An 18,211-nucleotide genomic window follows, 5' to 3' on the forward strand; every position below is an offset into this window, starting at 1 on the left:
TTATCGGACAAGGGAGACATGAAAGGAGTCCCCTGGCTCGACTCTTTGTGCTCTGTAAGTACTGGACCAAGGAGGTCAGTACGTAGTTTAAACTCCCTGCTTGCTCAATCCATGTCAGCGCAAGGGCCGCCATATTCTTTCTGCCAAGAAGACACAGCCCTGAAACATGAACGCGAAAACATTGAACACTGTTTCGTTGTTTGATGTCTCGGCCCAAGCCACCGGCTGGCCAGACATGGACTCGAACTCTTTCCACGTTTCCAAGGAACCAAGTCCTTGACTCATTCCTGCCCTCTTCAACCACATCACCTCCGTTGGGCATGCTCCGTAGTTGCGTATCAAATTACTCTATAGTACGGAGTACGTACTGTAACAAGCAATCCTTGTAGCTCACTGGGATCTGCGCATTTTCTATTTTGATCTATGGGGAGTGGCTCATCGCCGTCATCATCTCCAAGAAAGTGCTCCGTTCCCGAGTACGATGTATCGTATCCTAGAGTGTACTCCGTAAAACACGAGCATTTTTTTCGCCAAAATCAAGGAAATCTAGTTCCACCTCAAAGCACACCTGTCTATCACTTCCGGCATCCACTGTCCGCGTAAGCCGATGGCAGACCAGGATACTTCCGGTCAATGCATAAGCTGCATTTGTGTGGTTGCACCAGACTCAAGCTGGACCGGCCTGCATCCTTGCTTCCCGCCCTGCCGCTCACCCGTTGCCGGAACAAGCGGGACATGGAAACTACTTGACTCCTTTCCCGTCCGTTCTGGAAGATGCATGGTCGGCCAGTGCAAGCTACCTGATGTCTTTGCTCAACTACTTTACAGAGTATTGTACGCATATGGTTGATGCAAATCCTTGAAGTCATCGACTTCGATCATGTGCAAGGCAGTTGCGTTGCTGGAGCTGACTTGACATTTGACAAAAAAGAAAAAAAAAGGACAACCTGGACATTGTGCCGCATAAAATTTATGGGCTTCTGATACTGATTCAAACGCTCCGTCCAAAAATCGCAAGGGTGGTATTCCAAGGCCCTCTTCATCAATACAAGAGTATAAACGCAGAGTGTAGGCTAGTCTAATTAATCTCTGTCGAACCGTTGCTTAACAGTAGCTTCTCATTGCATCCTCATAACCAGTTCCGCCGCGTAGGTCGCGCCCAAACTTGACATGGATGTCCAAGACTTGTTGGATGTGCCGCATGCTAAGTGGCTCGTCCTTATTCATTGCTAGGTCCTGGGCTGATCCCACCATGTTCTTGATCTCGCGTCCATTCAGCTCATGCTTGGCAAGCTTGTTGAGATCTTCGTCGGAAAACGGCTCGACTTTCAATTTGCCGAAAGCCTTGACACGATCGATAAACATTTTGAAGATGGCCTTCTTAGCTTTGCTATCAAGACCCTCATACCGAAGGGCTATATGAATTCGCGATTGAAATGCTTCATCAAACGTCTGATACGCTGTGTTAGTCGTCATCTGTCACGCCAAGGAAGTTGAACCCGAGAAAATTCTTGAACTTGCCTCTACTCGATTGGTGGTGAGAAATAATATGCCCTGGAAATACTCCAATTGTCTCAAGAAGATGCTAACGAGTGCGTTGCGATGTATGTCCTGCATATTCCGCTTCTCCAGAAACACATCAGCCTCATCAAGTAGTAGAATGGCTCCCCATGCGTGACAAATGTCCAACATTTTCTGCAGGTCGGCCTCGAGATAACGAGAGTCCGTTCCGAGCTCACCAGCAGAAGCCATATACAGAGGACATCGAAGTAATTCGCTAATACCCTCTGCCGTCAGCGTTTTCCCTGTTCCGGGTGGACCGTGGAGCACCGCTGGAAAGACATGTTAGTTGACCAGATGCGCCTGATAACAAACAGCAACGCCATGCCATGCAAATATACTTACTAACGAGCCCTTTGCCCTTGCCCTGTATCACATCGTCAATTGTCTGCGTGGCGTTTTGTTTCCGTGATTTCACAAGTGCCTGGACAAGATCCTTCGTTTCTGGTGGGAGCACCAGCGAGTCCCATGCATCTTCATTCCACTTGATGTCGTGCACTCTTGAGACTGCAAACTCCAACCAAAGCTTTTCTGAGAAAGAGAACCCCAGAACTACTGGAGAAGCGAGGAGGTAGTCCTCATCAGTAAATTCCAACGCCATCTCGGAAGCATCTTCCTCTGGCGTGTTCACTGGCTTTTCTTCTCCAGACGAATCAGCACCTGCTGCCCCAGGAGCTACTTTGCTGGTAGCCGTCGATGGTGGTTGGGACACCTTGGACCTTGCCTCCAAGTCTGTCTGAAGAGCCTTAGTAACCAGTACGCTGCAGTCCAAGTTCTTCGTTGTCTTAGTAACCACTCTCGGACCGCCATCTCCTTGCATATCATCGGAAGAGAAGCACTCGTAGAGCTCATCATCGCCGTCCGATAAGCCTAGATCAGAGAGAGCGTCAAAGTCTTTTGGCCGTACATTGGACAGGTAGTAGTTTGGGTTGATTCGCCTGAAGATCGCTGGGTCAACCATTATTCGACTTTGCTGAATGTGGAATTTGACCACGGAGCCCTTCTTCCGTTTGTTGTACGCAATGCCTGTATAAGCTTTGTAGTGTGTTCCGTGAAGAGTTACAAACTTTTTTCCACGCTCCACAAGCAGTCGACGGACCCCATCTTCGTCCCTGTGATATGATAGGGGATAAAATGGAAGACTTGTTATCTTGCGAGTACCCTGGAACTCTGCGATTTCCTCTGACACCGTACCATGTCCAAATCGCTTTCCGTCAAATTCAAGGTACTTTCCGTCGATGAAGTAAAAGTCACCGCGCAACAATGACGACTGCCGCACTGCCAGGTCGATCTTGAAAACCCTAGGGTCATCTGTGAAACCATATGTTGAAGAATACACAAGTGTGTTAGGCTTCCACAAAGCCCAAAGGTAGTCGAATGTGATAATTCCACTCTCAAGCATGGGGTAGAGACTCTCTTTGACCTTTGCGTAATCTTTATCCAGGTACTTTATTAAGACTTTAAGCTCCTTGCGTTTATTGTCGAGCCTAAGCTGGTTCTTTCTTCGCTTGCGTCTACAGTTGCCCGCTGGCTCAACTTCCCTCAGTTTCGCCGAATGTGATCGAAAGTCTTCCAGGTATCTAGCCTTCGGGTTAGTTCTGATCTCTAAGGGGCATGCAGGATGTGACAATAATTGGTTACTCAAGGGTCACAAGGGTTGAGAAAAGCCAAGAATAGCAAAGGACGCAAGTCACTTACAGGAAGAGTAGATTTGGGTCCAATTTCGGCGTTTCATCAACCAGATTTACGCCTCGCACATTCCCTATGACGTCTTGCAGGCATTCACGCAGAAGCTTGCTTTTGATATCGACAATTGTGGTACGATATTTACCCTCGCTGTCAAAGGTTCTCCTCACGTGGAATAGATATTCATCGTACTTGGAGCTCGTGGTCATTTCGGCGGTGTCCTGCAGTTTGAACGTATACAAAGAGCTGTCCCATACCGAATCTACTCGTTTGTAGGCCAACTTTTTTTCTTTTGCTTGCTTAGAAATGGATCGAGGTTTGTCGCCTGGCATGGCGATGTGAGGTTGACCTGGCGCTCCGTGCATACCACGATGAAACGGGGATTCTCCTCTTAGCATCATTCTTTGGTTGGCTGCAAATGATCTCATGTTAGGATTTGGATTGAAACTAGCATTCCAACCGACTGGATAGTAAGGATTTGCAATACCCAGTGGTTGCATGGGCGGATGATGCTGCGCAGATGGTTGAGAGCTGAGAGGCACGGCCATCGTTTGAACTGCATTGCCATTGCCATTCATCTTTTCCATCTGCATTTGGAGTTGAGCGCAACGTGACTCTAAATGTGCAATGGCCTCTCCCATATCTCGCTGAGTATTGTGGTCATTCCAGCCTCTGTAGCCTCGAGGGTTTGAAAGCTCCGCATCCCTCGACGACATCAGGTCATTGTCCTGCTCAAATTCTGCTTTGCCGTCATCCATGCCTTGTATTCTACCGCTTCGGCTGGCAGCACGAGACTGGTGCGTAACGTGTCGAGAGACGGAGCGTGATGGACGCCGTTGTCGATGTTTGCGCCTGCGATGGCTCTGTTCTTCCTCTGAAGAGTACGAGTCTGAATTTTCATTTGTATTCTGAGAATAACCGCCTTCACTTTCGCTCGATGAGTAATCTTCTGATTCGGATGATGAGATCTCTTTATGTCGCCTGGATTGCCCATACTTTCGATGCTGTGTAGGTCCTCCGGCACTCAATGATTTTCCACCTCGCCCAGCCTTTTCGGACGTGCCAGTTTTCGGCGACTTGCCAGATTTAATCGACTTTGTTGACTTAGTCGCACTTCTTTTGGACGCTTCTGATAACTTCTTGGTTGCAGAGTCAGATTGCTTCTTAGATGCCTTGTTCTCTACCTCGAAGGCTCCAGTGTCATTCACATTGCCTTGTGATTTGCCAACATTGGACTCTTGTCTGCTGCCCCCAGCAGGAGAAGCTGGTGAGGATTCCATTCGTGGTGTGCTGCCGGCCTCTACAAATCAAGATATTAGCAGCTAATACATCTATTGTCTTGTGCGGGCCGAATGAGATGTAGATACACTGGTAGATCAAGATGTATGTCAGTGGAGGAAAGTGTAAAAAAGTACCTGAAGGAAGCCTTTAGTCGTAAATATCTTGGCCTGCACTGTTCGTGTGCAATGAATTGAGACCACAAAAACTACAGAGAGTCGGTTGCGTGTTAATATGACTAGAAGTGATCCAGTCAACGGCGGCTGATAGTGACGGCACGGAAAACCCAGAATATGGCTGCTGATGGGCTGAAGGAACGAATTTATGATATGTTGGCTAGGAATATTGAGCTAAGAATACGATCATCAGTCTGCGACTGACCCTCCTTGGGGATTTGTATTTGAACGATGGAGCCCGGCGGCAAAAATGTCTGCGAGCAAGGCCGGCGTTACTCGGGAGATGTTGCAACTTGAAGACGTAGGCAGCAGCGAGCGAGGTGAACCACACGGCAACGGCAGGCAGGCAGCTTGGCTAGAATTATGCAGGTGAAGAAAACGCACGAGTCTGGTATGGCGCAAGGCGAATGCTGTAGACGATGCTAGGATTTGATGGGACGTCTGAAGCATCCAACACTTCTGTGAAACACTTATGTGAGTGCGATGGTGGTGATCTGTACGTGCAGAGACGAGAACGGAGACAAGGATGACGAGCGCGACGAGTCACATCTTTATGTATCTCGCCCAGTCAACGACGAACGGAAAACCTTGCACAGACACAAAAATGAAGAGGTCACATCACGCCGAGCCCAAGGCATCTCTTGCGTGGCTCAGCCGTTCCGTCCAACGCCAGAGTAGCCAAGGCGGGCAACTAGGCATCACGCAAGCATCGCGCAGGCAACACGCAGGCAACAGATATTGAGCCACGAGCATCAAAGGCTCCGGGGGCCATTCCACGAAGAGCTGTCAACGGGTGCACTAGAATCGAAGTCAGCCCATGAGAGTGAAGCGGCGCCTCGATCGCCTGGTAAGCACGAACTCGGGCAGGTCAGCCAAGTAGGGTCACTTGCAGGGTCGCAGTCGCAAACAACCAGCTAGCTACCACAGCCATCAATTCGGAGGGAGCACGGAGTATTGAAGCAATCAATTGATGCGTTGGCGGTTGGCGTAATCGATTGGATGGCATGTATCCGTGGGAGGTCAGCTTGCATGTGTGCTGTTGAGTCACCAACAGGACCAAGTTTGTTCGATGGGCTGCCGCTGATCTGCATGACGGCTGGTCGCCTCGCCGTCAACCTGGGCGGCTGTGGCTTGTCGAAATGGACAATGACCCGTGTTGCCTCTGGTGCAAAATAAGCATCAAATGTCATGTTCGTTGAGGTTGTGTGTGGGGTTGAAGGGACAAACTTGACTCCATGTCATTCGTTATCGAGACATGTTTGAACCCTGCAGTTTCATGAAGCGCCGCATCACAACAAAGAGAGGTCCAATGTGCAAGCGACCAAGATGCTTCTGTTCTGTTGTCAAAATTTCTGGCAAACCGAAAACCCTGAGTTATTCATACTCTCAAGCTCTCTGCCTGAGGCGGTTTCATTCTATCTTCCTGCATACCTAGGTATGTCTTCCTAAGCAAACTCAATGTCTTGCTGGTCGTCACGTGTTACCAATGACATACGAGAGACCCCTCCTACCGCATCTCGTTGACGACATGGAATCTGCAGCCGTGGTCTCTTGAGCTTGATTTCATTATCATGGTTGATGAAATGCTTCAATCTATATCTGGCTCTGGCCCGCGTCCGGTCCATCTTCCCAGAAATCCCCCAATCAGATATGTCGCCCAACCGCCAGCTTGCAATGCTTCCGCCGCTCCAGCAGCAAGCCAAATACAGCGGCTAATAAGTTTTATTCTTATTTGCCAAGCAGACTGGAGTGCATCCCTGCCGCCCCGTCTGATGGGTCTTTGGGGGCCATTTCGCCCCGTAGGCCTACGATCATGTTGCCTAAAGGAGAATTCTGCTGGTAGTTTCAGATGGACCTGTTGTTGGTTAAAATCTACAGTTTCGAAATGACCAGGCATATAAACGGTCTATAAATCCCGCTTTCTAGGACATGGAAATCTGGATTGACAAGCTCCAATGAACTAATCTCCGCTGTTTGATGACTGTTGTCGTACTGTAGATTTCCAAATTGGAAAAACATAGTCAGTATCGTGTAAGTCACTCTCCTGGTCTGTAATAACTGTCAAGTCTCGAGAGACTAAACATGAGCTCCGTGCTTCCACAGCCGAACTATACTTGAAGCCATCTTATACAACGGTATTGGATGATGAGTAGCGGGTCAACACCATGGTCGTCCTTGAATGCTCTTGAAGGCTCGCAAACACATGTGACCATCCCCCGTGTGAATGACGATGGTGGTGATGGCAATGCACTTTTTGAGGGCAGCTCATACTCCCATTCGACCTCCCACTCAGACGTTCGACGCCAAGCGCTTCAAGAGCGGATACGGATGCCAGTGAATCAACTTCCTCCTGATTGTGGTCGGTATGCCGCCATCAACATCTCGAAGATCGAAAAAGACGAGCATGATCGTTCGCAAGCCAGGAAGCCGAGCTTTCGTCGCAACCGCGCCGCGAACTTATGGGCCCTTTGGAAATGGGAGCTGCTATCCCTACTTGTTAGTGCAACAAGTTTTATCGCCATTGTAGTCACCCTTCGGGTGTACCAGGATCGAACTCTATCCTCCTGGACAATCCCAATTTCCATTAACGCCATCGTTGCCATCTTGTCGGCAGCTTTCAAAGGATCACTTGGCTTACCTATATCCGAAGGTACGATTCCGCCGATCATCCCAGAACCTGCTTGCAGATATTTGTTAACTGGTAATGGAACAGGCATTAGTCAGCTGAAATGGTTGTGGTTCTCGGAAAGCCCCAGGAAGCTTACAGATATTGACTTGTATGATAAGGCAAGTAGAGGACCTTGGGGATCATTCTTGTTTATCTCAAGTCAGTTTGTACGGTCGCAACGCTCGTGCGTTCCAGGTTTCTCGTCCTGATAAGCTTTTGAAACTAGCTAATATATTTGTAGGTACATTGCCAGTTTCGGCGCAGTTATTGCGGTAGTAACCCTGGCAACAGACCCTTTCTCTCAAGCTACCGTTTCGTTACACAGTTGTCTTAGACCTTACCTGTCGTCACCAGCTAGTATACCCAAGGCAACGACGTATTCCGCCTCCGGAACAAACACGGGGCCTTTTAGATTTAGCCTTGATGGCCCCATGCAGATCGCGATATATTTGGGATTGGTACAGCCGCCAGCAAATAGCTCAAGGAGTGTCGAAGTCACTTGCACTTCGGGAAACTGCACGTTTCCTGCGGATGAGGGTGCTACCTTTACTACGTTAACTATGTGTCACGCATGCAAGGATATTACTGGCACAGTAATGCTGGAGAAGGATGAGTCAATGCGGTCTTATTCTCTACCTAGCGGGATCCGTGTGCATACTTCCGCTGTTTTTAACACAACTACTGTCAACAATGGTTGGGAGCAACCATCCCATTCAAACGGACCCTGGTTTCGAACCAGTATGTTGGACATTCAGGGCCTCAGTATGGTAAATACGGATGCAAATTGCGATGCGAATAACACTCGTTCTTGTGATCTGAAGCCATTTGCATTTGAGTGTTCGCTCCGACCATGTGTCAAGACGTATGCTGCTAACTTCAGCAAGAATAGTTATCAAGAGAAAGAGCTGTCAAGAGAGTATTTACACTATGTAACAACCAACGTCTCTGGATACTTTCAATTAGCCATGGACCGAACACTCTACAATGGCACCTGGAGAAAGTGCCAAAGCAGGGAAGCGAAGTCAGATGAAACTACTGCAGAGGTACTGCTTCCAGATGCTCAATTCGTCAACGGTGGCACGAGGCCTATGCAGTATTCCAGTGTGTGGTATCCGGCAGAGTGTGTCTATAACATTCGAGGTGCTGCAATGTTAGCTATTCGAGGATTTGTTCAGGGTCTTTTTTGGTATGAGAATTTGCAGTTCGACAGAAGCACAGCTGCGATAATTGGGCAGTTCTGGCTTCAAAGTTTGTGGAAACAGGGAAAGATGAATATGACGTCTGTGAACAGTGATATCGCCGGCCTGGCGACGGCGATAGGCGGGCAAATGCGGAAAAATGCGGACGGACCAAACGACTTGAGATTCACAAGGGGCCAGACACTGCTGACGGAGACATGCATTCGAGTTCAATGGGGATTTCTGGCATTTCCAGCGACATTGCTGGGGCTGGAGTTGTTGTTCTTTGGGGCAGTTGTAATTGCGAACTACCGCAATTCTTGGAATTCTGACTGGAAATCATCATCGCTAGCTCTTGTGTTTCAAAATTTGGGCAATCCAGAGCGCGGAAGCGAGGAGGACGAGACATGCGAATCCGAACAAACCCTTTACGAGGCGGCGAAGTCGATGCAGGTCCAGTTCGCAGAGGTCCAAGGACGATGGCGCTTATCAAGAGATGGAAGTATTTAGGTTCGGAAAAATCAAAAGAACTCAAAACGTATTGGAAATATGACAGTATTTCTGCAACCTGCGTCCTCGAGCTTCAGTTGGAGCAATACTGACTGATGACTTGTTGTGAGCTCTGCTGGTGTCGTCGGCTGAGAACAAGAATATTGGCGCGCTTGGAATCCTATCAAGTATTCGGTGAGGAGTTCTGCAATACATCAAATATGCATCTAACTGTGCATTGCTCAATCATGGCCAGCTGCTGCATTTTACTTATCTCAGGTAGTTACCTAGGTAGGTAGCTTGAGGTATGATGACGTTGACAGCATCAATAGCATACAGCTTTGGAGCCAGGTACTTCCCAGCTATAACTTGGCACATGGGCCAATTCTGAGTTTGCGGGGTTGGGTGCAACGAAAGCTGCCGTATGGAGTATATGCATATGAGCTCCACTTTCGAGTGCGTCCAAGGTTATCGAACTCTGGACATCAAAGTGCTCGTTGGATTAATGTTTGTGGCTGACCAGATCCGAGCTGATTGATTGCGGTCCAATTGAGCAGCAGCTCCATGCCAAGTACATATACTAGGTACTTAAATATGTATGCACAAATCCGGGATCAAAGGACATGGAGCTTGGAGCTTGGAGCTTCCCCAGAGATCCACATTCAATGTTGGCTCGTGCACCAGCTTGAGACCTCTAGACCTTTCATGGTTGGCCTTGACCATCCCAGCCATCACTCATCTGGTCCATCTTTAGCCCTTTGATCGCTGGCTTTGATCTTCCCTACCTTGCCGTGATACCATCTTGCCCAGTTGATGTAGCGAGACTATTTCATTCTCATCAGTCTCCAAGGCCATCTTTCGCCTCCGCCAAAGCATCAGTCACCCTTCTCGTTGCCCGGCTTCAGGCCTTCAGTGGCCTCCGCCAGTTCCGATTTCAACGCCATGCCCAACAACAGGTGGAGATGGTCTGCCGTTGACCGCGTTCTCGGTGCCAATGGCAGCCGAGCGACTGGAAACAGCTCTCGAGCTCGGGATCTGATCCATGAGGAAGAAAGTGCCTGTGAGTTTGGTTACTCAGTAGTCATATTTGTGGTTCTGAAGCTTCCCATTTGGAAGCTGATGACCCTGGGCATTCTGTAAAACACACACACACACACATCGCGCTTGAAGCTAATTTGTTTGTACCATCACAGTGCTCCCACATTTCAATCATGACCAGATGACATCAGCCGTTCCGGCACCAGAAGTCACCAAAGTCTGTCTTCGTCTGCGCCATCTCATACAGGAATGTGTTCCCTGCGAAATGGAAGAGAGCCGCATTACGGCACCTCACAGTCGAATCATTACAACCAAGGTTGTTCAAGCCGCCAAAGAGGCTGGCGGTCATGAATATCGGGGCTGTGTCGTGAGTTGTACCATTCCTTGTTCCTGCGATTTCGGCATCTTTCTCATCTAAATCACTTCATTTTTAGGTGTACTGCCTGTTGGTCAATCAACGTTGGTTTAAACATGAGGCTCTCGTAGAGTTATGGGACTCAGATTTGCACAAGCTGCGAGCTGAAGCTTGCGGAGTCATTGCCAAAGCCTTGTACGTTCAGCCCCGAAACTTTTGTACCTGCACCTTTACCCCCGACGCTGACAGAGAGCCACTATTCTAGGATTGAGACCGAGGAAAACATCAATTATCTCCTATATTCTGTGCTGCTGCGTCGGTATTCGTACATGGCAAACGGCGTCCCAACACCACCCGTGAATGTAATTGAAAAGGCTGTCGATTTGCATGCTGTGCGAGTCATTGGGTCTTCCGGTTATCAGAAATGCATCAACTACTTGTGGCGTGGCTGGCTCGTCCAAGATGAAAATGACCCATCAATCTTTGTCGATTACAAGGACAAGGATAATCCCAATTTCATCGTGCATATGGATCCGGACCGCATGAGAGCTCCTCGAAATCAAAATGCAGCTCAGTTGTTGCTCTCCATAGTCTATCTGCTCCTCTACACCATTGCCATCAACTCAATCAACGCCACGGGTGTTTTGGACACTGCAGAGGTTGCCTTGTATCTCTTCACTTTGGGTTATGTTTGCGACGAGATCATGAAGTTTTACAAGGCTGGATATCACATCCTCGGATTCTGGAACGCATTCAACGCTGTTCTTTACTCATTTTTAACCGTCTCACTAATTTTTCGAATCATGGGATTGACGTCTGCAGACGACTCTGACTACCGTGAGCGCTACAGCAAACTGAGCTACAACATGCTGTCCTTTGTTGCTCCTATGTTTTGGTGTCGCCTCATGCTGTACCTCGACAGCTTCCGATTCTTTGGAGCTATGCTTGTGGTGTTAAAAGTCATGATGAAGGAGTCTGTCATCTTCTTTGCTCTTTTGATCATCGTCATCATAGGATTCCTACAGGCATTTATTGGCTTGGACCTGACCGATGATAATGTTGCCAATGACGTTTTGTTCATCATCGAGTCCATGACGAAGGCAATCCTGCAAAGCCCAGAGTTTGAAGGATTCGAGGGCTTTGGTCCACCATGGGGGATTGTTCTATACTATTGCTTCACTTTCGTTGTCATGGTACGTTCTGAAATTTCACCATTGCGCTTGGAGTATTAAAGCAAGGTACAACGCTCGATATAAGTTGCTAACGAAGAGTTGTGTAGATTATTCTTCTCAATATCCTCATTGCCTTGTACAACTCTGCCTATGAGGACATATACGAGAATGCCGACGACGAGTACCTCGCTCTCTTCTCCCAGAAGACCATGCAGTTTGTTCGAGCTCCAGATGAAAATGTGTACATTGCACCCTTTAACCTCATCGAAATCATCATCTCAGCCCTTTTTGAATGGTGGATGCCAAAGCACATCTACGAGGTCATCAACGACTATGTGATGGCTGTAATATACTCACCGCTACTGTTCGTCTCAGCGTTTTTTGAGACCCGGGCTGCTCATCGCATTCGACATAACAGGTCGAGAGGTGACGACGATGATGACGTGGTTGAGGAGTGGGAGCAATTGGAACATGAGCTTGATATGGAAGCCGAAGGATGGACCAAAACTTGCGACTCTGTCAAGCCGAATATGGAGGATGACCCTGCAGTTTTGGAAGTCCGAAAGCTACACGCCGAGGTTGAAGAATTAAAGCTCATGTTGAAGGAGTTAACGAAATCTGTCGGGGTCAACAAGACTGGCGACAACGAAGGTAGGAAGGGTGAAGGGCAGTCGTCCAAGTCCAACGATGACCAGTAACGCGGCGAAGGAGATAATTGGAATTTTTAATATCGGTTTGAAAATCGCCCGGAAGAGTATTTATGTCTTTTTTACATCCCTTAATCCCGCGGGGAAAGTTTACAAAGGTGTGGCATATTGGCCACCATCTGTTTCAAGGGTCGTTTGGATATGAGCTTTTGGTTATAGCACTATTTAGTTGCTTCGTCTAAACCTATTGTCATACGTTTCATCATCAACCTTTATCTGCCTTCTCAGTAGTCATTCACTGCTCAGGTGGAAAGTATTTCCTAAGTATTTGGGTCAGTCAAGTGCTTTTTGCCAAGTCCAGGGATCGACTTACGGAAGGGCAGCATTGTAAGCAACTACGTCCTTTTCCTCAAACGTAACAAAGACAACTCGGTCCAAAGCACCTCCATCATTGTCTAAAAATTTCCTCACAGTCTCACACGCGACATTTGCCGCGTCAGTAGAAGGGTAGCCATAGATACCGGTACTAATCCCGCTAAATGCGAGTGTTTTGATGCCCGCCGAGACCGCTAGACTCAGGCTTTTCTCATAGCAGCTTCGGAGTAGTGCCTCGCTCTTCTGCGGAGAACGGTTGTCATATATTGGCCCAACGGTATGAATGACATGCCTCGCAGGCAATTTGTAACCCTTAGTTATGCATGCATCACCAGTAGAGCAACCCCCAATGCCAGAACACTCGCGCAAGAGCTCCGAGCCAGCAGCACGATGGATGGCGCCATCTACACCACCTCCACCTAGTAAGGTGGTGTTGGCAGCATTCACAATAGCATCAAGCCGCAGTTTGGTAATGTCACCCTTAATGAGGCCGACGCGAGAGTTGGTCGACGTTGAAGGATGGATGGAAGATGGCGACGAAGACGAAGCTTTTCTGAGGGCTGATTTTTGATAAAGTTGAGTGATGGTTGGGATGTCCGTAAGCGCTTTGATCGAAGAAGCCATGACGGAGGATTTAATGTGCTAGCTCCAGTCAGAAATTCCTGGGGCTATCTCTAAAGTAAAGTATGTAAAGGATAAACCAAATTATGTGGTCCTTGATGGATGCACTTCGATGGTAAATTTTGACACAGAAGATTGGCTGGGCTAGAAAGCTGGGATGTTGGGATTGAGACTCGGATTCATTTTATGCATTTGTGCCAAACTTCTCCAAAGTTAATTGCAGCAGGAGCAAATAGTTATCACAGTGCCATTACCCAGTAGAAAGGCGGGGTAGCTACGAACTTTAGAATGGAACAAAAATACAGCAGTTATATACTATGAAAATGAGCTGTGCAAGTCTGATAGAGTTGGAAGAGCAAAAAGATCTCCAATTCGTGTCAATAGCATGCATGTGTACTGTTGGTTGTGAAAATGACCACATGCATTGCGAGTGAGGACGGAGTTCTGTTCACTGGCTGTTGATCTGGTCTGGTGACACCAATATGTTGACATGGATTGCTTGCTGGCACAGCACATCTGTGGTGGTACTTATCAGCTTATCAGCGTCAAGTGGCCTTGCAGCCCCTCACCAGAGTCACCACACCAGCCAAACATTTTCCACCCCGCCAAAGAGGCCAACCTGAGTCACAAAACAGTCAGAGCTGGCGGCCAGACAACTACAAATATCTGCTTCCTTGACCTCGTTTCGAACCTCCGACCTTTATACCAACCATAGAAACATTGTACGTGCCGAATCGAAGTGCTTTTGTTGTAAGCCTCGCCACAATGGCCGACGACGCCACCAAGAATATCGCCAAGCTCCAGCTTGACGATGTCACGGGAGAGATGGTATCCAAAGCTGAGCTCAAGAAACGCCAGCAAAAGCGAGCTAAGAAAGCGGCTCAGGAGAAGGCTCGCCTGGAGAAAGCAGCAGCTGGGCCAGCTCAGAAAGCAGCCGTCCCCGTTGCGAAGCCAGAAGAAGTCCCTCTAGATCCCGAGGCAATGTTCAAGCAGGGTTTCCTGGACGATGTCTATAACGAGCGACCCGAAAAGAAAGTCGTAACTCGTTTCCCACCGGAGCCCAACGGCTATCTTCATATTGGTCATGCCAAGGCTATTGCTGTTAACTTTGGTTTCGCCAAGTACCACGGCGGTGTTTGCTACCTGCGATACGACGATACCAACCCAGAGAAAGAGGAGGAGAAATACTTTACCGCAATCCAGGAAGTTGTCAAATGGCTGGGCTTTGAACCGTACAAGATTACATACTCAAGTGATAACTTTGACAAGCTCTATCAGCTAGCAGAGAAGCTAATCACCCTGGGCAAGGCTTACGTCTGTGCATGCAACGGTGAGTAACTGCAACCTATTCCAGAATCAATGGATTCTTTCAAGAGTCTGACAGTATTGGAATATCAGATACCGAGATCAAGCTTCAGCGAGGAGGAGAGAAAGGAGCATCCCCCAGGTACCGCTGCCAGCACGCCGAACAAGCCCCGGACGACAACCTATCCAAGTTTCGAGACATGCGTGATGGAAAATACAAACCCAAGGAAGTCTTTTTGCGCATGAAGCAGGATATCACAGATGGCAATCCGCAGATGTGGGATTTGGCAGCGTATCGTATCAAAACGGACACTCCACATCATCGCACGGGCTGGGATTGGAAAATCTACCCTACTTATGACTTCACGCACTGCCTGTGCGATAGCTTCGAGGGCATCACACACTCCCTTTGTACCACCGAGTTTATCCTTAGTCGTGTTTCTTATGAGTGGCTCAACAAATCCCTCGAAGTTTACGAGCCCATGCAGCGGGAGTATGGACGTCTCAATCTGACTGGCACAGTCTTGTCCAAGAGAAAGATTCTCAAACTTGTTGAGGAAAAGATTGTACGAGACTGGGATGACCCAAGACTCTACACGCTTATTGGTATTCGGCGACGTGGTGTCCCACCTGGCGCTATTCTCGACTTTGTAAACGAACTGGGCGTAACAACGAATATTACCACGATACCTATCCACAGATTCGAACAAATCATTAGAAAATACCTGGAAAAGACTGTTCCCAGGCTCATGATGGTCCTCGATCCGGTGCGCCTAGTTATCGAAGATGCTGAGCCAGTGGACGTGGAGCTGCCATTTTCACCAAAGGATCCCAAGATGGGGTCTCACACCATTCGCTTCACACCTACCATTTATATTGACAGATCGGACTTCAGAGAAGAGGATAGCAAGGACTACTTCCGTTTGGCTCCTGGAAAGACTGTTGGTTTACTCAATGCCCCCTATCCCGTCAAAGCAACCTCCTTCACAAAAGATGACGCCACCGGAAGAGTGACGGAAATCCGCGGCGTCTTTGACAAGGAAACCAAGAAGGCCAAGACATATATCCAGTGGGTTGGCACCGAAGGCTCACGGAAGGTAGAGGCCCGAATCCACAATGCATTGTTCAAGTCAGAAAAACCAGATGATGCGGAAGGTGGTTTCTTGAACGATCTTAACCCAGATAGCGAGGTCATCTACCCCGACGCTATCGTCGAGTCAGGATTCGATGAAGTCAAACGTCGGGCGCCATGGCCTGAAGCTGCTGGCGAGAGTGAGCTCGGAAAAGGCGGCCCTGAGAGTGTGCGGTTCCAGGCAATGCGTGTGGCGTACTTTGTACGTATCATCCTGTTTTTTTGTCCCTCTTCCCCGTCCACATTTGACATTCGTTGCTGACTAAAGGTGTTAAACAGGCCATGGATTCCGACAGTACCGATGATAAAATTGTGTTGAATCGTATTGTGAGCTTGAAGGAAGACGCAGGAAAGAAATCATAAAAGCAAAGAAGCATTCAGCGGAGCAGGTTGGATTGTGGCGGCGTTTGATGCGACTGACAACACAGTTGTTTTGGGTCCGGATGACCTGTATTGCAGGTAGATAGACGGACATGAATTTATGCATATTCGTCAGCACTGCCATATGTGCGAAACGTTATGGACAAGAAGACTTTTGTTTGCGGTCGTCGTCGCCACATTGTAATACAGACATGTGGTACTCAGTGGCCTTTGTGAAGAGTCAGACAGGACCACCTATCCTCACTCTCCTGCTGGCCGGTCCTTGTCCCGGGCAATAAGAGATGAAAGGGGTTAGACTACATGCCAAACATCATTCGTTCTCCAGGCTTTGCCCCGGGGCTCAAGTTCATCTCCCCTGGATTCCGGGGTGATCGCTAGATTGACACAGGGACCAGGAACAATTTTCTTAGCCTGGAAGGGCATATCTATGCAAGCACTCTACAGTACTGTGCACATGATATAAGTATTAATAGACATCTGCTTTGTGCTTTTTAGAACAATCAGCAATCCCGTGGGATGTGCGCACGGCTCACGGGCAAAATTCGCCATCACCATTTGATACCATGACTAGCAGGTGTATCAGAAGGCATGACTCTGTCAATAACGGCCAATCTCAAAGGGAGGGCTTGTCTTATCTCAGACTCGTGCCAGAGATGCACCAATGGAGAGACTCGCCGCACAGCCAACGAGTTCAGGACCATGATATGGCACATCATCCCGGCCACTGAGATAAATTCATGGTGCCAACGTGGCTGAAAGGGAAAAGCGGAATGGAACGGACAGGAGCAGAAAAATTGGCTAGCAATCTGCAGAGTACCCACTGAGAGTAGCAAACGTCGTGCTTGAACATGCGACGGGAACCAACGCCAAAGCCACCGACAGAAAATGGTTTAGTTGCATGGCAGAAAAAAAAAAGTTCTGGCGATAACCAAGAAACGGTCGTGCCGAGGCGGACTCGAACGTCTGGCAGCATGGGATTCCGCACCACAGACTTCCCCAGGTACGGATCGAGCCACAATCAAACTACATGCTTGGTCTATGGGGTTTCGGTCAGTTTTGGAGCCTAGGTGAAGTTTTCAGTAGCCAATTGCGCATTTCGTAGGCTCTCCAGGATCGATGTTGGATCCAATTGATGCAAGATCTGACGATTTCAGCCACAGGTACCCGCTGGTAACTGCTATTTTTGGGCTTTGGGTCTGTTCTGATTGCCAAGCTTGCTTTAGTACAGTGATCTAGAGGTTCCAACTGGTATACAAGTAAGAATCGAAGCAAATAGTAGTAACGGCGGCTCGTTGGGTAGTGGACAGATGGGGTCCAACATGTGACGCTCTTGAAGAAGAGGAGTTCACGGTGGAATTGTCGTGTGCAATGTTCTAACACCTACATGCTTTCCAGGGTACTGAAGGAGCCTGTGGCTTGTTCCTATATTTTCAGTGTTCAAATGTTTGTCGTGCTCGGTACGTATCTCAGTCGAGGCTGCAATAGAGTCCCCGGATGAGCAGACATGGCCATAGAGACACAGTGACGAGGAGTATGGCCACCAATACCAGAACGCAGAGAAGACTGGTCGCGTGCTTAAGTTGGCCGTACGAAATGTCACGGCTTAGTTCAACTACATTGTACCGGTCGAAGTAAAAGGAGATTGGGTTCTCAGACTCAAACCCAATATTGTGTTTGACGAGTTCCTAGATACTCTTCTTAACTTCCTTTCCGCCTCATAGTTTGATGCAGCCGTAAAACTAGGCAAAGCCACTGCGTCACAAGCCAAGTGTTGCATGAGCATTATGAACCTACGCAAAACAAAGTCTCATTTGACGGAAAGCCTCATCCGTGCCCATGCGGTCAGGGCGGAAAAGCCATGGCAACGCAGGCTGACAGGTGCATCCGTGATGAAGCAGCCGTCTCGGATATCCTGGCTCTTTGTTTCAACGCCAGGCGTGGCCCAACACTGCGTAAGGCAATGCCACTGATTGTCGCAAGGAGAACTCAGGGCAGATCAATTGGCCCTTGTTGCTTCAATGTTGTGCCGTGGTGCTGTTTCTGCTGACACCCCCGTGGACTCGCCCTTTGATTTGTCTCGCCTCGTGGCATTGCCTGCCAGTGACATCGGCTGTCTGGCATCTTTCGGTCGGTGGCCAAAAGCCATAGGC

At 48.5% G+C, this 18,211-nt stretch overlaps 5 protein-coding genes across 5 annotated transcripts; 3 read left to right on the forward strand and 2 right to left on the reverse strand.

Annotated features, from left to right (window-relative positions):
• Nucleotides 1–1,104: 1,104 nt before the first annotated feature.
• Nucleotides 1,105–4,526, reverse strand: VFPPC_14164 (AAA family ATPase; the record flags this gene model as incomplete). The annotated part of the gene is made up of 4 exons (XM_018291934.1): nt 1,105–1,452; nt 1,528–1,832; nt 1,906–3,140; nt 3,259–4,526. 4 exons carry the CDS (start codon nt 4,524–4,526, stop codon nt 1,105–1,107), a joined length of 3,156 nt encoding a protein of 1,051 aa, XP_018139907.1.
• A 4,625-nt stretch (nt 4,527–9,151) lies between these two features.
• On the forward strand, nt 9,152–9,334 carry VFPPC_16623 (hypothetical protein; the record flags this gene model as incomplete). Its single annotated transcript, XM_018294376.1, has 1 exon — nt 9,152–9,334. The coding sequence occupies one exon, from the start codon at nt 9,152–9,154 to the stop codon at nt 9,332–9,334; it is 183 nt and encodes a 60-aa protein (XP_018139906.1).
• Nucleotides 9,335–9,977: 643 nt separating this feature from the next.
• VFPPC_07144 (potassium ion channel Yvc1) lies at nt 9,978–12,298 on the forward strand (the record flags this gene model as incomplete). Its single annotated transcript, XM_018286054.1, has 5 exons — nt 9,978–10,095; nt 10,229–10,440; nt 10,508–10,623; nt 10,694–11,621; nt 11,708–12,298. 5 exons carry the CDS (start codon nt 9,978–9,980, stop codon nt 12,296–12,298), a joined length of 1,965 nt encoding a protein of 654 aa, XP_018139905.1.
• A 244-nt stretch (nt 12,299–12,542) lies between these two features.
• VFPPC_07145 (macro domain-containing protein) lies at nt 12,543–13,246 on the reverse strand (the record flags this gene model as incomplete). Its single annotated transcript, XM_018286055.1, has 2 exons — nt 12,543–12,567; nt 12,621–13,246. The coding sequence occupies 2 exons, from the start codon at nt 13,244–13,246 to the stop codon at nt 12,543–12,545; spliced, it is 651 nt and encodes a 216-aa protein (XP_018139904.1).
• A 762-nt stretch (nt 13,247–14,008) lies between these two features.
• Nucleotides 14,009–16,043, forward strand: VFPPC_07146 (glutaminyl-tRNA synthetase; the record flags this gene model as incomplete). The annotated part of the gene is made up of 3 exons (XM_018286056.1): nt 14,009–14,573; nt 14,642–15,882; nt 15,960–16,043. The coding sequence occupies 3 exons, from the start codon at nt 14,009–14,011 to the stop codon at nt 16,041–16,043; spliced, it is 1,890 nt and encodes a 629-aa protein (XP_018139903.1).
• Nucleotides 16,044–18,211: the final 2,168 nt, after the last annotated feature.

The sequence above is a fragment of the Pochonia chlamydosporia genome, chromosome 7 (assembly GCF_001653235.2).
Source record: "Pochonia chlamydosporia 170 chromosome 7, whole genome shotgun sequence".
NCBI classification, from domain to species: domain Eukaryota; kingdom Fungi; phylum Ascomycota; class Sordariomycetes; order Hypocreales; family Clavicipitaceae; genus Pochonia; species Pochonia chlamydosporia.